Source organism: Neofelis nebulosa, chromosome 2, assembly GCF_028018385.1.
Source record: "Neofelis nebulosa isolate mNeoNeb1 chromosome 2, mNeoNeb1.pri, whole genome shotgun sequence".
Classification (NCBI taxonomy): Eukaryota; Metazoa; Chordata; class Mammalia; order Carnivora; family Felidae; genus Neofelis; species Neofelis nebulosa.
Window position 1 is genome coordinate 93,598,937 of NC_080783.1, and position 20,674 is coordinate 93,619,610.

The window sequence follows — 20,674 nt, forward strand, 5'->3', positions numbered from 1 at the left end:
TGAAACATTTTAGTAAAAGTTCTGGTGGACTATGTCCACATAATTCATGAGGTTGGATAAAAATGAGATGAGACAATATTGTCAACAATGGCCCTCACAGCTGTCAAGGGAAATGTTTCTGTTCATTGCAGTGGAAGTTAGAGAAATAGATTATGTTCCTACTTAACACTATATTTTCCTATAACCTAAACATTTCATGATAGGATATAAGTCATTTCATAATTGTTTGATGACTCAATAAAATAAATAGCATAAATTTCATGACATAATGTTTAAAAAGTTGTTTTAGTTCAATATGCTGCCTATAACTCAAAGGAGAACATCGTCCATGTTAGGCTCTGTGGCTCGGTCAATTAAATGTTTGACTCTTGATTTTGGCTCAGGTCATTATTTCATGGTTTATGGAATTGAGCCCCACATCAGGTTCTCTGCTGACAGCACACAGCCTGCTTGGCATTCTCTCTCTCCCTTTCTCTCTGCCCTTCCCATGTTCATGCTCTCTGTATCTCTCTCTCTCTAAATAAATAAATAAATAAAATAAAATAAAACTGGAAAAAAAAAACTAGAGAACATGGTCACTTCTGGTTTCTATACAACCACCTAAGCAGTGTGAACTCACTGCTATCATCAAAATGAGAAAAAGCTAGGGGCACCTTTGTGGCTCAGTTGGTTGCACATCCGACTTTGGCTCAGGTCATGATCTCATGGTTTGTGGGTTCAAGACCCATGTCAGGCTCTATGCTGACAGCTCACAGTTTGGAGCCTGCTTCAGATTTTGTGTCTCCCTCTCTCTCTTCCCCTTCCCCCCACTCCTTTCTCAAAAATAAATAAACATTAAAAGACTTCTTTTCATTCCTAAAATGAGAAAAAGCCAAACAAACTGAAAACTGACAACTTCTTCAGTTCATCAGAGAATTTAGTCACAGGGCAGATAGATGTCCCAAAAGGCACAGAGAAAATAGGTGGATATGGAGAATCATAACTTAAGCTGTGATTGATAAATTGCTGGTGGTTTCAGTTCAGACGAGCTTTTGAGTTAAAAATTTCAAGAGGGCCCAGTCCTACTAGAGATCCTGTATTTTCCTGAGTTTCACCTCCAGAAGTCTGACCAGGTTTTCACAATAAAGAAAAAAAATGTCATGCTCTCATCAAGGGGAGGCATTCTGAAGTAGACCCAGAGAATTCTTAAAAGTTTCTCACCCTCAAAGGAAACTATTTACTGAAGCCTAACCAACTGGGATATTACCAGATCCTAACAATCTGGGGAAAGAAAATACCCAACCCCAGCCCTCTCTAGCCTTTCTCTATTACTTAATTGGGAAGAAAGAAGTTGTGAAGTAGGAGAAGCATTTTTAAAGGCCACATCTAGGAGAACAGGTTCAATAAAAGATCGAGACCAAATTATAGGACTATAAAACACTCCTCCTCCCCCCAAAATTCATTACAAAATTCATTACTCCTCCTCCCCCCAAAACATTAATGAGGCTCCAGATTAATAACAGAGAATTACAATAAAAATAATTTCATGTACCAGAACTTAATTAGGAAGAATTTTCTAAGGAAAACCAAAAAACAAAAGAGGAAAAGGAAAAAAAAAAAGCATAACAAGGACACCAGAGGAAAATTTTAGCCTATGACCCCTATAGCTACAGCAAACACAGACTAATCCTAGCCAAATAAATACAAAATCTCACACCTAAAGCCTATTTTTTTTTTGCATAATAGGACTTTACTGAAACAGAAAAAAAAGCTCATTTATCTCAGTTCCTTTTACCCAGTACATCATGTCCAGCTTTCAACAAAAGAATACAAGGCATACAAAAAGACAAAACACAGTTTGAAAAGACAGAGAAAACGTCAGATTCAAACTCAGATATAGCTAAAATTTTGGCATTATACCGGGAATTTTTTTAAGTTTATCTATTTAATTTGAGATAGACAGAGATAGAGTGAGCAGGGGAGAGGTAGAGACAGAGAGAGAGAGAGAGAGAGAGAGAGTGAGAAAGAACCCCAAGCAGGCTCTGCACTGTCAGCACAGAGCCTGACACAGGGCTCAAACTCACAAAACCATGAGATCAGGACCTGAGACGAAACCAAGAGTCAGATACTTAACTGCCTGGGCCACCCAGGTGCCCAGTCATACTGGGAATTTAAAACAATTTTGATTAATATGCTAAAGGCTCTAACAGGAAAAAATCATAATACGAAACCACATATGTATATTACGAACAAAGAGATGGAAACTCTATGAAAAAGATCAAAAGGAAATGATAGAAGTTGAAACACTAAAACAGATATGAAGACTGCCCTTTGATGGGCTCATCAACAGACTGGACATAGTTAAGGAAAGAATCACTGAGACTGAGACTGAAAAAATGTCCGGCACCTGGGTGGCTCAGTCAAGTTGAGCAACCGACTTTGGCTCAAGTCATGATCTCACAGTTTGTGGGTTCAAGCCCCATGCTGGGCTCAATGCTGACAGCTCTGAGCCTGGAGCCTGCTTCATATTCTGTCTCTCCCTTTCTTTCTGCCCCTTTCCCACTCATGTTCTGTCTTTCTGTCACTCTCTCTCTCTCTCTCTCTCTCTCAAAAATAAACATTGAAAAAATAGTTAAAAAAAAAAAAAAGAAAAAATGTCAACAGAAACTTCCAAAACTGAAATGTAAAGGAGAAAAAAAATGAAAAAAAAAACCAAGATATCAAGAACTACAGGACAATTATAAATAGTGTAACATCCGTGTAATAGGAATATCACAGGTAAAATAAAATGAAAGAAAGAAGGAAAGAAGAAGAAGAAAAAAGAAGTGTTTAAAAATAATAAGTGAGATTTTTCAAAATTAATGACAGACAACAACCAATCAAAGATTCAGGAAGCTCAGGGAACACCAAGCACAGGATAAGCTTTTTTATTTTTGTAATGTTTATTTATTTTTGAGAAAGAAACAGAGTGTAAGTGGTGGAGGGGCAGAAAGAGAGGGAGACACAGAATCCAAAGCAGCTCCAGGCTCTGAGCTGTCAGCATGGAGCTCGACATGGGGCTCAAACTCACAAGCCATGAGATCATGACCTGAGCTGAAGTCAAAAGTCCACTGACTAAGCCAGCGAGGCACCCCATGGATAAGCTTTTTTTAAAAATGGAAGAAAAAAAAACCCTACACCTGGGCATACAATATTCAAAATACAGAAAGTCCAAGAGAATGTCTTGGGAAAAAAAAAAAAACGGGATGGGGAGCTGGACTGGAAAAACATCTAAGCTATGGATAAGCAAGGATAAAAATTACATAAAATTTCTTTTTAAAACTATTCAAGCAAAAAATATAGTGGAGTGTTGAAAGAAAAACACCCACCAACCTAAATTCTATATCCAGTGAAACTATCTTTCAAAAGTAGAAAAATAAAAATTTCTCAAAGAAAAATTTAGGAAATTTGTGATCAGTAGACCTGCCTTGAAATAAAGGTTATAAAGAAGTTCTTCAGAGACAAGAAAACGATGCAGGTCAGAAACTTAAAGCTACATAAATAAAGAAGGACTGTTGAAGAAGGAATAATTGAAGGTAAAATAAAATATTTTATTTTTCTCATTCATAACTGATCTAATATCAATAATTTATTCAAAATTATAATAACAGTGTATTAAGTAATTATGGGTTATGGCTAAGTGAAATTAATGACAGGAGTGTTATAAGGAATGGGAAAAGGGGACTGGGAATGTTCTAAGAATGTGTAAAGTGGTATGGTGTTATTTGAAAGTAGACTTGGATTAGTTGTAAATTTACTTTGCAAACTCCTGGGCAACCATGGAAAAAGGTAAAGAAAAGGGGACCCTGCATGCCTAAGTCAATTGAACATTTGACTCTTGACTTTGGCTCAGGTTATGAACCCAGGGTTGTGGGATCAAGCCCCACATTGGGCTCTGTGCTGAACACAAAGCCTTCTTGGGATTCTCTCTCTCCCTCTACCCCTCTCCCTCACTTGCTCTTACTCTCTCTATATAAAATAAAGTAAAAAAAAATTAATAGAAAAAAATAAAAAGGTAAAAAAAAAGATAAAGAAAAAAGATATGCTAGGAGAGAAGACAAATGACATAATAAAAAATGGTCAATTAAAATCAGAGATGAAAAAACAAAAAGAGGAACAAAGAACAGGGAAATAAATGGAAAATAATAAATATAATAGATATTGTTCCAATTACATCAATAATCATTTTAAAATTCAATGATACAAATATATCAGAGGGCTGAGATTGTCAGAGTGGATAAATCAGAAAATCCAATTGTATATTGTCTACAAGAAACTTTCAAGACAAGGATAGATTAAAATGTAAATATTACCATGCTAAAAGTAATCAAAAGAAAACTGGAGTAGTTATATTAATTCCAGACAAATCAGAATTCAGAACAAGTAAAACCATTAGGGATATAGTGAGGCATTACATAACAACAATGGGGGCAATTCTCCAAGAAGATATACCAGTCCTTGATGTGTATGAACCTAACAAGAGACATCAAACTATGTGAAGTAAAAATTGATACAACTGCAAAGAAAAAATAGATGAATATACTATTATTGTTGGAGACTTCAACACCCCTCGATCAGTAATGGACAGATCCAGCAGGCAGAAAATCAGTACGGACATAGTGGAACTGAACAGTGCCATCAATCAACTGGATATAATTGACACTTAAAGAATACGTTATCCAACAATAGCAGAATACACATTATCCTCATCCTTACACTGCACATTCACCTAGACAGACCACATTTCCAGGCCATAAAACACACCTTAACAAACTTAAAGAATATAAATCATGCAAAGTATACTCTCAGGACACAATGGAATTAAACTACAAATCAGTAACAAAAAGGTGGCTGGAGGAGAATCCCCAAATACTTGGAGATTGAACACCACACTTTCAAATAATGCATGAGTCAAAGAAGAAGTCACAGGATAACTTAAACAACATTTGGAATTAAATGAAAATAAAAATACAACTTATTATAATTTGTAGATGTAGTGAAAGCAGTGATTAGAAAGAAATTTATGGCATGGAATTCACACAGTAGAAAAAAAATAAATACCTAAAAGAAATAACTTAAGCTATCTTAGAAAACTAGAACAGGAAAAGCAAATTAAATCCAAAGTAGGCAAAATGATAAGAATAAGAATTATAACTGAAATCAATAAAACTGAAAGTATAAAATCAGTAGAGAAAATATCTGAAAGCAAAAGCTGGTTCTCAAAAAACATCAGTAAAACTGATAAACCTCTAGCCAGTTTAAGATTAAAAAGAAGAAGAAGAAGAAGAAGAAGAAGAAGAAGAAGAAGAAGAAGAAGAAGAAACAAAGTACTAATAAGTACTGATAAGTAGTGAAAGAGAGGTCATCATTAATGATCCCATGGACATAAAAAAAGATAATAAAGGAATATTATGAACAAGTCTATGCACACAAATTTGATAAATTAGATGAATGAAATATACAACCTGTTAAAACTCACACAAGGAGAAATCTATAGTAAGAATAGGTTCATATCTATTAAAGAAATTGAATCAGTAATTAATAACCTACCAAACCAGAAAACACCAGGTCCATTGTTGAATTCTACCAGTCAAGAAAAAAAAAAAAAAACAACTATACTTATTTGCTACAATTTATTTCAGAAAATCAAAGTAGAGTACACACTTTCTAGTCCATTATATGAGGCCAGCGTTATCTTATTATCAAAAAATGAAGACATTATAAGAAAGGAAAACTAAGACCAATATCTCCCATAAACATATATGTAAAAATTATCAACAAAATATTAGCAAATAATATCCAACAATGCATAAAAACAATACTACATCATAACCAAATGTGCTGTATTCCAGGGATGTAAAGCCAGTTCAACATTCAAAAATCATCACAATCTAATTTATCTATAGACTAAAGGAGAAAAATCATACATTGTATCCATACATACAGAAAAAGCACTTGACAAAAACCAACACTAATGTATGATAAAAATTCTCAGCAAACTAGGAATACAGGGTAGGTTCTTCAACATGAAAAAGAACATCCAGAAAAAAACTTTCATTTAACATCATACTTAATTGTGAGGAACCAGATGCTTTCTTGCTAAGATCAGGAACAAGGCAAGGATGTCCATTTTTATCACTCCTATTTGAGTCACACTCAAAGTCCTAGATAATATAAGACAAGAAAAAGAAATAAACGGTATATAGATTTCCAGAGTGCCTGCACCATTTTGCATTCCCACCAACAGTGCAATAGGATTCCCCTTTCTCCACAACCTCACCAACATCTATTGTTTCCTGAATTGTTAATTTTAGCCATTCTGACTGGTGTGAGGTAGTATCTCATTATGGTTTTGATTTGTATTTCCCTGATGACAACCAATTTTGATCATCTTTTCATGTATCTATCTGCCATCTGGAAGTTTTCTTTGGAAAAGTATCTATTCATGTCTTCTGCACATTTCTTGGAAGTTCCTCAAAAAATTAAAAATGAAACTATCCTACAACCCAGCAACTGCACTACTAGGAATTTATCCAAAGTATACAAAAATGCTGATTTCAAGCAGCACATGTACCCCAATATTTATAGCAGCTATCAACAATAGCCAAATTATTGAAAGAGCTTAAATGTCTACCAACTGAAGAATGGATTAATAAGATGTACATACAATGTACAATACAACACATACATATGTGCATACAATTGTATGTATATACATATACATACAATGGAATACTACTCAGTGATGAAAAAGAATGAAATTTTGCCATTTGCAACAACGTGGATGGAACTGGAGGGTATTATGCTAAGTAAAATAAGTCAGAAAAAGAGATCATATGATTTCACTCATATGTGGAATTTGAGAAACTTAACAGATGAACATAGGGGAAGGGAAGAAAAAATAAGATAAAAACAGATAGGGAGAAAAACCATAAGAGACTCTTAAATGCAGAGAAAAAACAGGATTGGTTGAGGGGGAGGTGTTAAATGGGTGATGGGCATTAAGGAGGACACTTTTCAGAATGAGCACTGGGTGTCATATGTAAGAGATGAATCACTGGATTCTACTCCTGAAACCAAGATTACACTGTATGTTAACTAACTTGAGAATTGAAAGAGAAAAGAAAAGAAAAGAAAAGAAAAGAAAAGAAAAGAAAAGAAAAGAAAAGAAAAGAAAAGAAAAGAAAAGAAAAGAAAAGAAAAGAAAAGGAAAGGAAAGGAAAGGAAAGGAAAGGAAAGGAAAGGAAAGGAAAGGAAGAGGAAGAGGAAGAGGAAGGGAAAGGGAAAGGGAAAGGGAAAGGGAAAGGGAAAGGGAAAGGGAAAGGGAAAGGGAAAGGGAAAGGGAAAGGGAAAGGAAAGGAAAGGAAAGGAAAGGAAAGGAAAGGAAAGGAAAGGAAAGAAAAGGAAAGAAAAGGAAAGAAAAGAGAAAGAGAGAAAGAAAAAGAAGAGCAGTATACAGATTGGAAATGAAGAAATAAAACTTCCTTTGTCTGCAAATGATATGCTTATCTACATAGATAATCCCAAAGAATCTTAACAATAACAACATAAAGTCCTGGAAATAATAAGTGGTTATAACAAGGTTGCAGAATACAGGTTAATATATAAAAGTCGATTGTTTTCTTATACACAAGCCATTAAAAACTACAACTTGAAATTTAAAACACTATACATTTATATTGGCACCAAAAATATGAAATACTTAAGTATCAATCTAATAAAATAGATACAAAAGGTACATGAGAAAAAGTATAAAACTCTGATGAAGAAGTCAAAGATGTAAATAAATGGAGAAATACTGCAGGTACATGGAAAAGAAGACTCAACACTATCAACATGTTATTTCTTGGGGCACCTGGGTGCCTCATTCAGTTAAGCTTCCAACTTTTGGTTTCGCTCAGATCATCATCTCACTGTTCGTGGGTTTGAGCCCCACATCAGGCTCTGCGCTGACAGTATGGAGTCTGCTAGGATTCTGTCTTCCTCTCTCTCTGCCCCTCTCCTGCTCACTCTCTATCTCTCCCTCCCTCTCTAAAATAAATAAACATTAAAAAAAAGTTATTTCTTCCCAAATTGATCCATACACTACAAGCAATCCTAATCAAAATCTTGGCAAGTTATGTTGTAGATATTGAAAAAAACTGATTCTATAGTTTACATGGAAAAACAAAAGATACAGAATAGATAATACAATACTAAAAAAAGAACAAATCCAGAGGACTGAAACTACCCAACTTCAAGACTTACTATAAATCCTCAGTATTTAAGACATTGTTTTATTGGCAAAGAATAGATAAATAGATCAATGGACTAAAGACAGAGAGCCCAGAAATAGATCCACATAAATATAGTCAACTAATCTTTGGCAAAGGAGCAAAGGCAGTTCAATAGAAAAAGGAGAGTCTTTTTAACAAAAGGAACTAGAATAGCTGGGCATCCACACGCAAAAAAAAAAAAAAAAAAAAAAAAAATACAGACACCAACGTTATACCCTTTCACAAAAGTTAACTCAGACTGGATCATAGATTTAAATGTAAAATGTAAAACTATAAAACTCCTAGAAAACAATATAGGAGAAAATTTAGTTGATCTTAGGTTTAGAGAATTTGTTGTTGTTTTAGATGCAACACCAAAGAATGATCCATGAAAGAAACATTGATAAGTTTGACTTCACTAAGATTAAAACAAAACAAAATATAACTTCTCTGTGAAAGACACTATTGAGAGAATGAAAAGGGGGTCATCAACTGGAAGGAAATATTTGCAAAACATATATCTGATAAAGGACTGGTATCCAAAGTACACAAAGAATTTGTAAAGCTCAACCATAAGAAAACAACTCAAAAAATAGACAAAAGATCTGAACAGACACCTCACCAAGGAAGATCTACAGATGGCAACTAAGCATATGAAAAGATGCCAAACATCGTAAGTGATTAAGGAACTGCAAATTAAAACAAGATACCACTACACACCTATTAAAAATGGCTAAAATCCAAAATACTGACAATAGCAAATGCTGGCCAGAATGTGAAGCAGTAGGAATGCTCATTTATTGCTGGTGGCAATACCAAATGATACAGCCACTTTGGAAGACAGTTTGGCAGTTTCTTACAAAATAAAACAATTCTCACTGTAATATGTAGGAAAGTGCCCACTGGTATTTCTCCAAATTAGTTGAAAATGTAAGTTCATATAAATCTCCAAATGAATGTTTACAGAAGCTTTATTTATAATTGCCAAAACTTGGAAGCAACCAAGATGTCCTCCAACAGGTGAATGGATAACAAATTGTGATATATCCATACAACAGAATACTGTTGGAGGAGGTAATCAAGAGGATGTGACTGCCAGTTGACCATCAGGCTAGATTCAGGCGTTTGGAGGCTCCTCACCCCTTTGCTTGTCCTTGGAATATATGCTCTGCACACAGTGGGAGCTGCTCTAAGTACATGGTCTTAAAGGAGTAAGGTCTTTTGAGAACATCTAGATGGTATATGTGACGGAAACCAATTAAGGCCTCTATATAAACTTTTAAGATTTGGCAATGGGTGCAGATACCTACTCATCATGCAGCCACCCAAGACAAGCCTTATTGGTAAGTTCTCTTGCTTACTAAACTGCCACCTCCCAATCCGGAGTGGTCTGTCTCTTTCTTTGGTCTCTCCCTGCTCTATGTGTACAGGGATAGTTTATAAACCAACAAATACTATTCAGTGATAAAAAGAACCAAGCTATCAAGCCATGGACATACATGGAGGAATCTTAAATACATATTGCTAAGCAAAAGAAGCCCATAAGAAAAGCTATATACTGTATCATTCCAACTATATAACACTCTGGAAAAGATAAAACTATGCCATCAGTAAAAAGATCCCTGAATGCCAGGGAACTGGGGAGAGGAGAGGTGGGACCAATAGGTGGTACACAGATTTTTAGGGCCATGAACTATCCTATATGATACAGTAATTATGAACAATATCATTATACATTTGTCCAAACCCACAGAATGTACAACACAGTGAACCCTAATTAAACTACGGACTATAATAATATGTTGATACTGGCTCACAAATGGTAACAAACACACTACACTGATGCAAGAAGTGTGTACCATACTGTATGTGTGGAGGGGAGTGAGGAGAAGCTATATGGAAACTGTATTTTCCACTCAATTTTTCTGTAAATCTAAAACTACTCTAAAAAACAAAGTCTCTTAATTTAAAACAAAGAAAAACAACATGGCAAACACAAGCAAACTAAAACTGAAAACATTCTCTGGAATAGTAAGAAAACAATGTCTTTATAGAATCCCACATACGCATTCAAACAATAATCACCCAAATCATCTGCTTAATCTTTTGGGCTTCACAGAGGCAGGCAATAAAAGGCAGAAAATCACTCTTCAATGGACTTGCCAACCACATATGGCATAAATCAGAATGAAGCATCAAAGGTGAAATATGCTCATTTGTGAAGTCAAATGAAAAATAAAAATTAAAAAAACAAGAAACAATCATCACATTACTTTGTTCTTGAATAGCAGAGGTAGTCTTTTGAGCCTCTCCCAGCCAGCTGTGGATTCTGAGAAAACAGTAACTGGTGATAATGATTAATTCTAGAGATGAGTGTTTCACTATTTTGTAATATACGTCTTACTGAAAGGCATTTAAATTTGGAAAAACTTGGTAACATACCAGTGCTTTAAGACCTTCTGGGGAAAATAAAACAAATACTACTTTGAGCATATTTCTATATACCTAGGTCATGATTTTTCTGTACTACAATTTAAAGTAGAACAATTACAAATAACTTTTAAGCACTAACAGCCTTAACTATTCTTTTTAAAAGTTTTAGTCCATTCCCTCTACAGGTTTGCAATTCTAATTATTGCCGTGCAAGGTAATATGTTTTTCAAATTGATGTCATAGAAAGCATTCTTAGATTAACTTACTGTTATTATTACTACTATAAAAAATCTACCACTAAAATGTTAGAGAATCTTCTTAAACATGAAAACAAAAGTAAACAAAACCAAGTTTAAAAAACATGAATACCGGGTGCCTGGATTACGCAACCGACCTCAACTCAGGTCATAATCTCACGGTTCGTGAGTTCCAGGCCTGTGTTGGGCTCTGTGCTGACGGCTCAGAGCCTGGAGCCTGCTTCGGATTCTCTCTCTCTCTCTCTCTCTCTCTCTGCCCCTCTCCCACTCATGCTCTGTCTCTCTCTCTCTCTCAAAAATAGATAAGAATTAAATTTTTTTAAAAAACATGATTATGAAAAATGATAATTTTTGCATAATTTCTATCCCAAGTTTGAGAGTCAATTTGAATTTTTATGATTATAAAGAAAGGTTTAGTCTTCTATTACTATAGTGATAAATGTTTTTTTAAAACTTGTTGACACTTTGATAAAATGTGGAAATGCATGCCTTATCCTATGTAGTTGTACTATTAATTATGTAAGAATTCAGAGCTCTGCCTGGTCTATACTCTGAAATGTTCACAATTGAAATTGAAAACCTCTTAAATTAAACTTCTAAAAACCCAAATCCCCAACCTGGTTATAATTATCCCTTTATAGGAAATAATATATCTTATAAAATTATGTTGTAAAATATCTAGGTGAAGCAAAGATATAAACACTGAAGGCCTCCTACCTTAACATAGCATTTTTCCCGTCACTTCTGGTGCACCAGACCTGCCGAGTTTGATAACCGATCTCTAAGTCCCAGGGCTTGGAATGGTGATGTGGCTTGTAACTCTGATGTCTAAAGGTTACTCGCTCCTTTGAATCAGAGCTAACATCCAGAACAGTTCTTCCGCTTAGGTTAATTTCTTTAAGATGAGGCAGCCTACATTTACTCCATGGTCCAACTTTAAGGCTAAAAGTATATTCCTCTTCTCCAAGAGGACAGGAAACGGGAGTGTCACAGGCTCTTGACTCAGTCAGATTGGGACACTGAGAACCGCCATAGAGAGGGGGAGCGATGGCTGCCCGGGTTCTGTGTTGCAATCGCTTCTCACATCCCTTGCTACACTCGGACCATTGTGAGAACTCAGATACAACACAATCCCGGGGGCAGGGAATGAGGCAAGCTTGCTCTGTGGGGGGCCGTGGGACAAAGTGTTCACATATTTCATTTCCAGCCACGGTTCTGTTCAACTTCTGAATACAACGCGCAGTCCGGTGCTGTAACCCATGTTGCGCTGTCACACACTCCTCAGGCCGAGGCTCGGCTTGGCCGAGGCTGGAAGGGGCGAGCACACAATGGTGCCAGTCAGAGACCTCCCACTGGAAGAGGTCACTGTGCCAATCACAGACTCGGAAGCAGCTTCTTTCCTTTGGAGGCCTGCTGTTCTCATCACAGTTAGAGACGTGACTCGTCCACCCTTCCAAGTGGAAACACCACAGTGCACGACTCTGGACTCCTCCTGGTCCACAGTCTCCTGCGCACCTTCCCCAGGGGCCTACAGGCACAAAGACAAGGATGTCAATCACTCAGACATTCCACCCGGCCCTCCACACAAAAATGGGTCAGTCTGCACACTTCCCAACACAACCAGTATGAAATTATGAACTTGAGTGGAGGTTTAATTTAGTTGTGAAGAGTGTGGACGCTGCATCGGTCTGCCTTTGTTGAAATCCCCTCTCCCTCTCTTACCAGCAATGTAAACTTGGATGAATTACTTCCATTTCTAAGCATTAGTTTCCTTAACTACATAAGGGAAAGAATAAAAGCACTGACTTGCAGAACTGTTCTGAGGATCAGTAGTACAATGTGGTGCCAAGGAGACAATGCACACGTAATAAATGATTGGTATCATTATAATCGCTACATTCCAAAGCCTATATATCTAACTCAATATTAATACTTTCTAGGTAGACAATGTTTGATCTAAAGAAAAGCCCTAAACCCAGGATCTTAATAAAGTAGGGTCTCTCATCTTTCTAAGCCTTCAGCTCAATACTGCAGGTGGCTCAGAAGAGAAATACGTTTTTAAAAAATAACTTGCCAAAGTATCCTAAATATATTTTCACTCGCTTAATAGATGTCCCCACTTTTGGTTTTTGCTTGCAGAGTGAATTGCATGAAAAAGAAAATAGCTGATGGGGGAGGATGTAATAAAAGCAGCAACAGCACTATTGAACTGCCCCCACAATCCCTGAAATATACCCCCTTGGATTTTCGACAGGTAATGACTCCGGGTAAAGCTACCAACATTGGTTCATAACATGCCACTTCTTTTAATTACTGAACACGTTTTCATGAGAAAGAGTCCCACGAAGAAACGGACAGACAAAAGAGTGTCCATTGAGGTTTCTCACATTGTTTTGCATCTGATCTGAAGACATACCAGCCAGCCTTATCCAGAAGGCTGATGATACAACTTCATAAGGATGGCAAGTAAGCACATTTTATGTCAGTTGGAAAGAAAATACTTTCCTCTCTTTCACTTTACTTAAATATGTAATATGAACGCAAGAAAATTTTATCAGCTCAACCATGTAACCTTTGCCCCTACACTAGGTTGTGACAATAATAAAGGTAATTCACACCCCGAGAAACAATTTACATAGGTAAGGGAAAGAAGATGCAGTCTTTCTGTCTTTCCCCAAATCTGATCAAACACCCCAAATGCCCAAATGCCATTTAACTACTTCATGGAATTTGTTTCCATGTCCACACATTATATTTCTAGGAACAGTAATGTGTGCATAGTCACATGCATTTAGGAAGAGACATATATATCCTCAGAGAAACAGGTACTTGCATTTGGGGTCAAATGCTGCAGTGAGGATCTATCACTTTAACAGGACATCAGTTTTGGGGTTCTAATGTGCAGTCTTCCCAGTTCTTCCTCACAGCTCTATCTGGTTATGCAGACCTACTATGCCAATGACTTGTCACTTTGTAAGTGAGATTAATGGAGAAAATACCCTCAGGTCCTTTCAGTGTCCTCATCCTGGAGACTCCTCTTGCTGAAGTGGGCACAGAAGTTTCATTGAAGTAAGTCAGCTTTTACTCACCACAATGCCCTTGACTTTGCCCACACATTTCCTAGGCGTGGTGCCCCAGCTCATGACACAGTAAATGCACATAAAAAATGGAACTATTGGCTCAGGCCAATTTCATCAACTGCCCTGGATTCTGGTGATTTTTCTCCTAGATCACCCACAATTTTGTACTCTGTAAATTGAGATGTTCATTGCTACACGAAAGTCATTTAAAGGCTTCATGTGTCCAGATGCTCTGGAGCAATCTCAGTTCAAGTATGCCATCCCTTGCCCATCATGGCAGACTGTGCATGCAAATTTTTATTAGTGCCCAAAAAAAATCACCATGGTTACTCAGTAAAGAAATACTCCAGGGGCACCTGGGTGGCTCAGTTGGTTAAGCATCCAACACTTGATTTCGACTCGGGTCATGATCTCACTCACGATTAGTGTCAGTGCAGAGCCTGCTTGGGATTCTCTCTCACTCCCTCTCTCTTCCTCTCCCTCCTTCTCTCTCCCTCTCTCTCTCAAAATAAATAAACTAAAACAAAAAAAGATATATCCATTTAGCAAATTTTAAAATCTAAAATCAGTCTTGAATAAAATAAAACAGTTATCAGATAAAATTGAAAGATGCTCATTTTCTAAGTACTAGGTTTTTAAATAATGGCTGTCTGCTTATCTTTATTTGTTAATGTAGGAAACACACACAACTTTTCCCTTAGGACTTTGTGTGTGTGTGTGTGTGTGTGTGTGTGTGTGTGTGTGTAAAGAAAGTAAGACCAGAAAAATCAAACCATTTCTAACCAATCTGAAAAATTTAATACTAAATTTAATTCATCTAGAACACCTTACAAAGTGATCATTATTCTTACTCTTAAAGCATTTTACTAACATATTTTCTTATTATTAAAATGTTTCCTTCTTGTTCTAAGTTTTTTGCCTACTTTCAAAACTGTTAAGGTAGCTCTTTTTTGTTATTTGAAATCATTAATATTTTAAACCTTGTACATTACTATTCTTCCCTTAGCTTTCACATTCTCCCATCTACAAAGAAATACATCAAACAGCAAAAAATTTCTTAGATCAATGGAAGACAAAATATACATATTAAGAAATAATTATTACCATTTGTTAAGGGCTAGCAGTGCTGTCATAGGCTGGGATGATAGCAGAAGACTGTTACATATTCAAGAATTTTACCAAGTGGTTGCTAAATCATTCATAATTTGAAATCAACCATGATGTGAGTATTTATACCACAAATCAAGACATTTAAAAACAACAACAACAACAACACAGAATGCTTTGTCATATACCACAAGCAATTTGCTCGGTGCCTTCCTTCCTTTCTTGTTTCTTACAACAGTCCTCTGACACGGGGCTGGAATGCTCCTTTTATCAACTGGGGAAACTAAGCTCAGAGAAGTTACAGGGTGCATCCAAGGTTATACAGCTAGTAAATGGTAGACTAGAATGAGACTCCAGATCTGTGAGACTCCAAACTTAGGCTCCTGCCCTTCATTTGAAATGAGTTTTTGTTGTTGTTGTTGTTGGTGGTGGTGGTGGTTTTTTTCCCATATGCATTGGTATGTGTGATCCTAATATCACAAGGCAGATCTGTTTCTTGGCTTAGCTATGATCTCTCCCATCTGGTAGTTAGTATTCCTTTGGATATGAGTACAAGTAATCAAGGTGGTATTTGAGCAATGATTTCCCCCTTCTGGCCCTGGAAATTTAGGATGGCAGGTAAGACACATGCATGTTGATAAGCATTAGTCAGTACATTTAGGAAGGCGCAGTCAGGGTAGAATAGTTTCTCCTCATGTTAAAAGCAAACTTTGCAGACAACTGAACAACAGGTAAATAACAAGCAAATAAAAAAGTGAATTGCATATGCTTGGAATAAATGAAAAACAAATTGCAAACAAGACACATAAAATGGAGACAAGACCTCTAAGCAATTGACCTATAACAATTTGCATTTCTCAGGCATAGAGGCAAAATGTGTTCCATGATTTATTCAGTTGTGTTTGCCTATGAACTTTAAACACACACACTCGTGAAAATCACATAGCCCTGAGGGATTTTGCCATTTCAGAAAACATGCACATTTAAGTAAGATGTGAACTACAGTTTGAGAAATCTTGTATCTTTGTCCAAGTTCAGAAATAGGAAATATTAAAGTTTTGAGCAGTTGCCTGTAGAAAATGAACATCACCTTTAAATTTTCTGTATATATATATAGAAAATGTGATTATATTCACAATATATATCTTAGATAATAATCTAAAGAAACATATAGGAAACCCATGCTTGTAAACATCAATCATTTGGTATTCCTTAATTGAAAACAGGCCCCAAGCAATACAAATTAAACAAAATTTAGAACCAGTAAAGGATTAAAAGTTTAATTAGACATAATGTGCCTTTAAACTAAAACTCATGCTGTGTTACATTTCTCAGAAGATATTTTAATGGTATAACAGGAATAGTAATTCAGTACTTGTTTACCTGGACCAACATTATGCAAAAACAAAACTCACCTGCAATTTACTACCTTTTGTGTATGATAAACATAGTCGTTCTAGAATAAACTGCTAAATCTTTTAAATCACAACAGTTTTAATTATTACATTAACATTTTGGTTTAGAAGGTAAAATCTTTGCACACAAAAGGGTAGTACTGATGGACTCTTAGGTCACATTCACATTTAAGACTCTTTGATTCTTTTTTTCCCCTGCCTGTGTTTCTTGCAGAAAGCGCAAATATGCGAATGCTCTAATGTAATACTCCTCCAGAAGCAGAAAAGTGCTGGCACATTTTATTCTCTTAATTAAGTTATCCTTAACTGGATTAGTTTAGATGAATGTATCTCCCAATCTAAATCATCATATTTAGGACAACCTACTGGATGCCTGAGTTTTAGGTGCGGCATTCACTGAGATACCTACAACAAAGGAAAAACGGAACTCAAGAAGTCAGAGAGAATAAACACATTCCATAGCTTTTGCACACCATTTGCCACTGTTTGAGGCAGCAACCCTGACTTAATACCATTCATGCAATAGGAGGAGATGTTTATTTTACTATTCTTTTTTTTTTTCAACTACTGCTTTTATTACCCTGACATTGCTTTCTTTTTATCTTGGGCAATGGGGTTGAGGAATGACATGAATGTCAATGCAGAGCTTTAATACCTTACCCAAATTATTTGTGGATAATTACTATGCCAAAGCATTCATAAACCTCAACATTACCAAATGTGATATAAAACAACATTGACTTGTAAGATGCCTCCCCTCCAAGAAATAGCTTGAAATTTATGCAGTAGCTTTCACTTCTCAAAAGGCTTTCACATCAACCATGGAGTAATTAAAATAATGTTTCTATTGCATAGTGAACAAATATCTAAGAAATCTCACTTTCTGAAACACATCAAGGAACCCAAGGAATAAGAAAAGAGTGGCATCTGAGCACTCATTCACTAAAATAACAGTTGCTCATTACCTGCTACTTGACAAGTAATATATTAGACTCTGGAAATATAAAAATAAATGAAACATTAAGTATCTCTTACAAAATCTGGGCACTAAATGTAATGCCAATTTGCTCCTGAAGAGGACATTCCATCTCTCCTTCAGGTCTATCTATACTTACTTGGTACACAGTTTAGCAGTCTTAATGTTTTGGTTTTCCAAGGTCATTAGATCTAAAGCAGCAAACCAGAAATTGAGAGGGATATTGGAGGCAGGGGCACTGATGGAAGCTAGAAGGGATGGCCATTCTCAAGTCTACATTTCAAAATCTATCATTTTTTTTAAACATTTATTTTTTGAGAGACAGAGACAGACTGTGAGCGGGGGAAGGGCAGAGAGAGAGGGAGACACCAAATCCAAAGCAGGCTCCAGGCTCTGAACTGTCAGCACAGAGCCCAATGGGCTCGAACTCATGAACCATGAGATCACGACCTGAGCTGAAGTCAGCCACTTAACCAACTGAGCCACCCAGATGCCTCCTGAATCTGTCATGTTAATTAATAACTTCTACTAGCAGAGGATGTTTAAAGCCATACAGCACCACCGAAACTAACAGAGAAAATTTGTTCATTATATATATCCATTACTGAGTTATATATCAGATATCAATAGAAACACAATGTAGAAAATGTAAAAACATGGAAAATTGTTTTCAATGAGAAAAAATTTAAACCATAATGCATTTTAGTTAAAAATTCTATTATGCTTTTCACAGGAACCAAAAAAATCCTTTATTAATACTAAAGCTATTTTCAAAACACACCAGTGGTCTGAAGGCTATGTGTGCTACAGTATTCCAGTATTTCTCATTAGAGATTTTAACAGCAATGGTTCAGAGCTGTAACTTCATTTTCATAGGTATAAAGATTTACTTTTGGAGACAGTTTATGATTCCATGCAAGGCCACCACAGAGCATTTGGACTGAATTTTTATACTCGCAGAAAGCGCAAGCACTGTTGCTAATATCCCAGGCTCTTTCTGTATGATTGTGCTTTTGTTTGACACCTAACAGCACGTTTTAAGCCCATTTCATCTTTGTGGACAGATGCCTCTGACTGAAAAGCAAAGTGCCTCCATTACTTATCATTTATGATTACAAATTATTAGTTGCCAGTGGCTAGAACATCCATTAAAAGTAGCTTGACAGCAAGGCAGATTAGAAATATATCTGAACGACTCATCAGCTAATGCAAACACCACAGAGACAGAAAACCACCTTTTAAAAATTGTTTATCAATATTTCTGGTCTGAATTCTACTTTCTAAAAATTCTGAAGCTAAAAGGAAATCTCAAGCCTCATATTCTTCACTACATTCTGACACAAAGTGGGTCTTTTCAGATCACTAAAACCTACAGCCTGCTAACTGCCTCAAATATGGGAATGGAAAGGTAATGTGACAGCCCACAGTTTTTGGAGGAGGAAACAAAGCCCAGACAAATTCAATGAGTTGCCCAAGGTCACAAAGTCATTTGGAGCAGAAATGGGATGGAAAATTCCATTCCAGACACCCAGTCCAGTGATCTTTACACTATATTATGCTGGCTTCCATTGTAATACCCTAAGACTGCAAGGGAGGAATAAGGACTCTGTAAATGTAATCCAAGATGGGGGGAAGGGCGCGGTGAAAGGAGGAAAAACATAAAAAACAAGTGAAAATTACATAAAATCACATACACCACAAGCAACAAAGTGCCTGTTAATGCTGAGAGTTTTCAGTCTCCTGCACCGGCAACTGGAGCCGTTCTCAGGGACCTTTCACAATTTATTGTGTGAAATGGGATCCTTCCTGCCTTTGAATGCTTGAGAACACGGACTCAGCTATGTTCAAGAACATAAAGAACCAGCAAGTTTCAGGGGATTAGCACACAAACGAAGCCTCAAGCACCAGTAAGAAATTACGCATCCCTAGAATAACTATAGCAAATAATAGTAACAGTTTTCTCAACACCTACCATCTTCCTAATACATTGTTGATATTGTTCTTCTTTGCTATATGAGACCATCAAAGCATGAGGTCAAAGAACATGCTCAAAGTAAACACCCCAGAAGCCCTGCTGCTGGACTCTCCGCTCTATCCACCTCATGCCTTTTCCACGACAACTGCAGTTTAACTACTTTTAGTAGCCATATCTCTTGAGCAAATGAAGCCTTGCAATGCCCATTAGATAAACTATATTTAGAAGAGGGATCTGTTTTATGTGCAGCTGGTGTGAGGGGCTCAGGGCACAGCCACTCCTCTCCTGCCTAAAGGACTCTGCGCCTGCCTTGGTCTCAGCTCAATGGCCTGGCTCGGGTGATGGCCCTGGAACTCCTGGGGCTCTGCTACCTGTCAACGAATATTTATGGGGTGTTCTCATCCCATAAATATGGCTCCAGTCAACTTTGACTTTACTTACAATAAATGCTTCCGCTAAGCCCTCTAGATTCCCTAGAGAAGCAGAAGAAAATCATTTACTCAGCTGTTTTGTATCCGTTGTGTGAAAAAGGTAATGAAGAGTAAGCCAGAAATGGAGTGAAGCTGAATCCCACACAGTGTTCTTCTGAAGGACTTTCTCCCTTAGCTTATGGGCCACTCAGGCAGTGACTAAACTTCAGGAGGGCCAGAAATTTGTTTGCTTTATACTTCAAAGAAGCAAACTGGAACAGGTGCTTGGGAGGCTGAAATGTTTAAGCTGTACTCCTTCTCCTTCGGAAAAAAAAAAAGAATAAAGTGCTATTTCCACAGTGAATAATCAATACATGTTGGGATTGATAAAGGAGGCCTATTTTGTGGCTGGTTGTCCTAGACGTTCACTGGAAAAGCAGCAATGTTGAGACTATGTACATAGGCTTTAAAAATACATGAAGCAAAAGGGCAGGGTGGCATCCATTTTATTTATCATTAAGCAACTAAAGGATTAATTTCACGTAGGCTAAAAATTGCACTGGAGCATACTTGAGATAATATTTTTTTTCGTAATTTCAATTCTCTAACAGTTACATGGAGTATATCTACTTTTCAATATGTCTTTTCTCTAGTAGCAGATAGTCATGATGAACAAGTGAGAGAGAACAAAACATAAGCTACATTTTGGTGGATAAAACATCTAGTTCACCCAATTTTTTTCTTCCCA

The 20,674-nt window shown here is 36.6% G+C and overlaps 1 protein-coding gene across 2 annotated transcripts in view; it reads right to left on the minus strand.

Annotated features, from left to right (window-relative positions):
- The window catches only part of THSD7B (thrombospondin type 1 domain containing 7B), a 1,116,594-nt gene that overhangs the window by 585,366 nt on the left and 510,554 nt on the right, over positions 1-20,674 (minus strand). For both annotated transcript variants that reach the window (XM_058715426.1, XM_058715425.1), the window contains one exon: positions 11,681-12,491. In XM_058715426.1, coding sequence (XP_058571409.1) covers positions 11,681-12,491 — 811 coding nt within the window. The remainder of the gene's footprint in view (positions 1-11,680; positions 12,492-20,674) is intronic.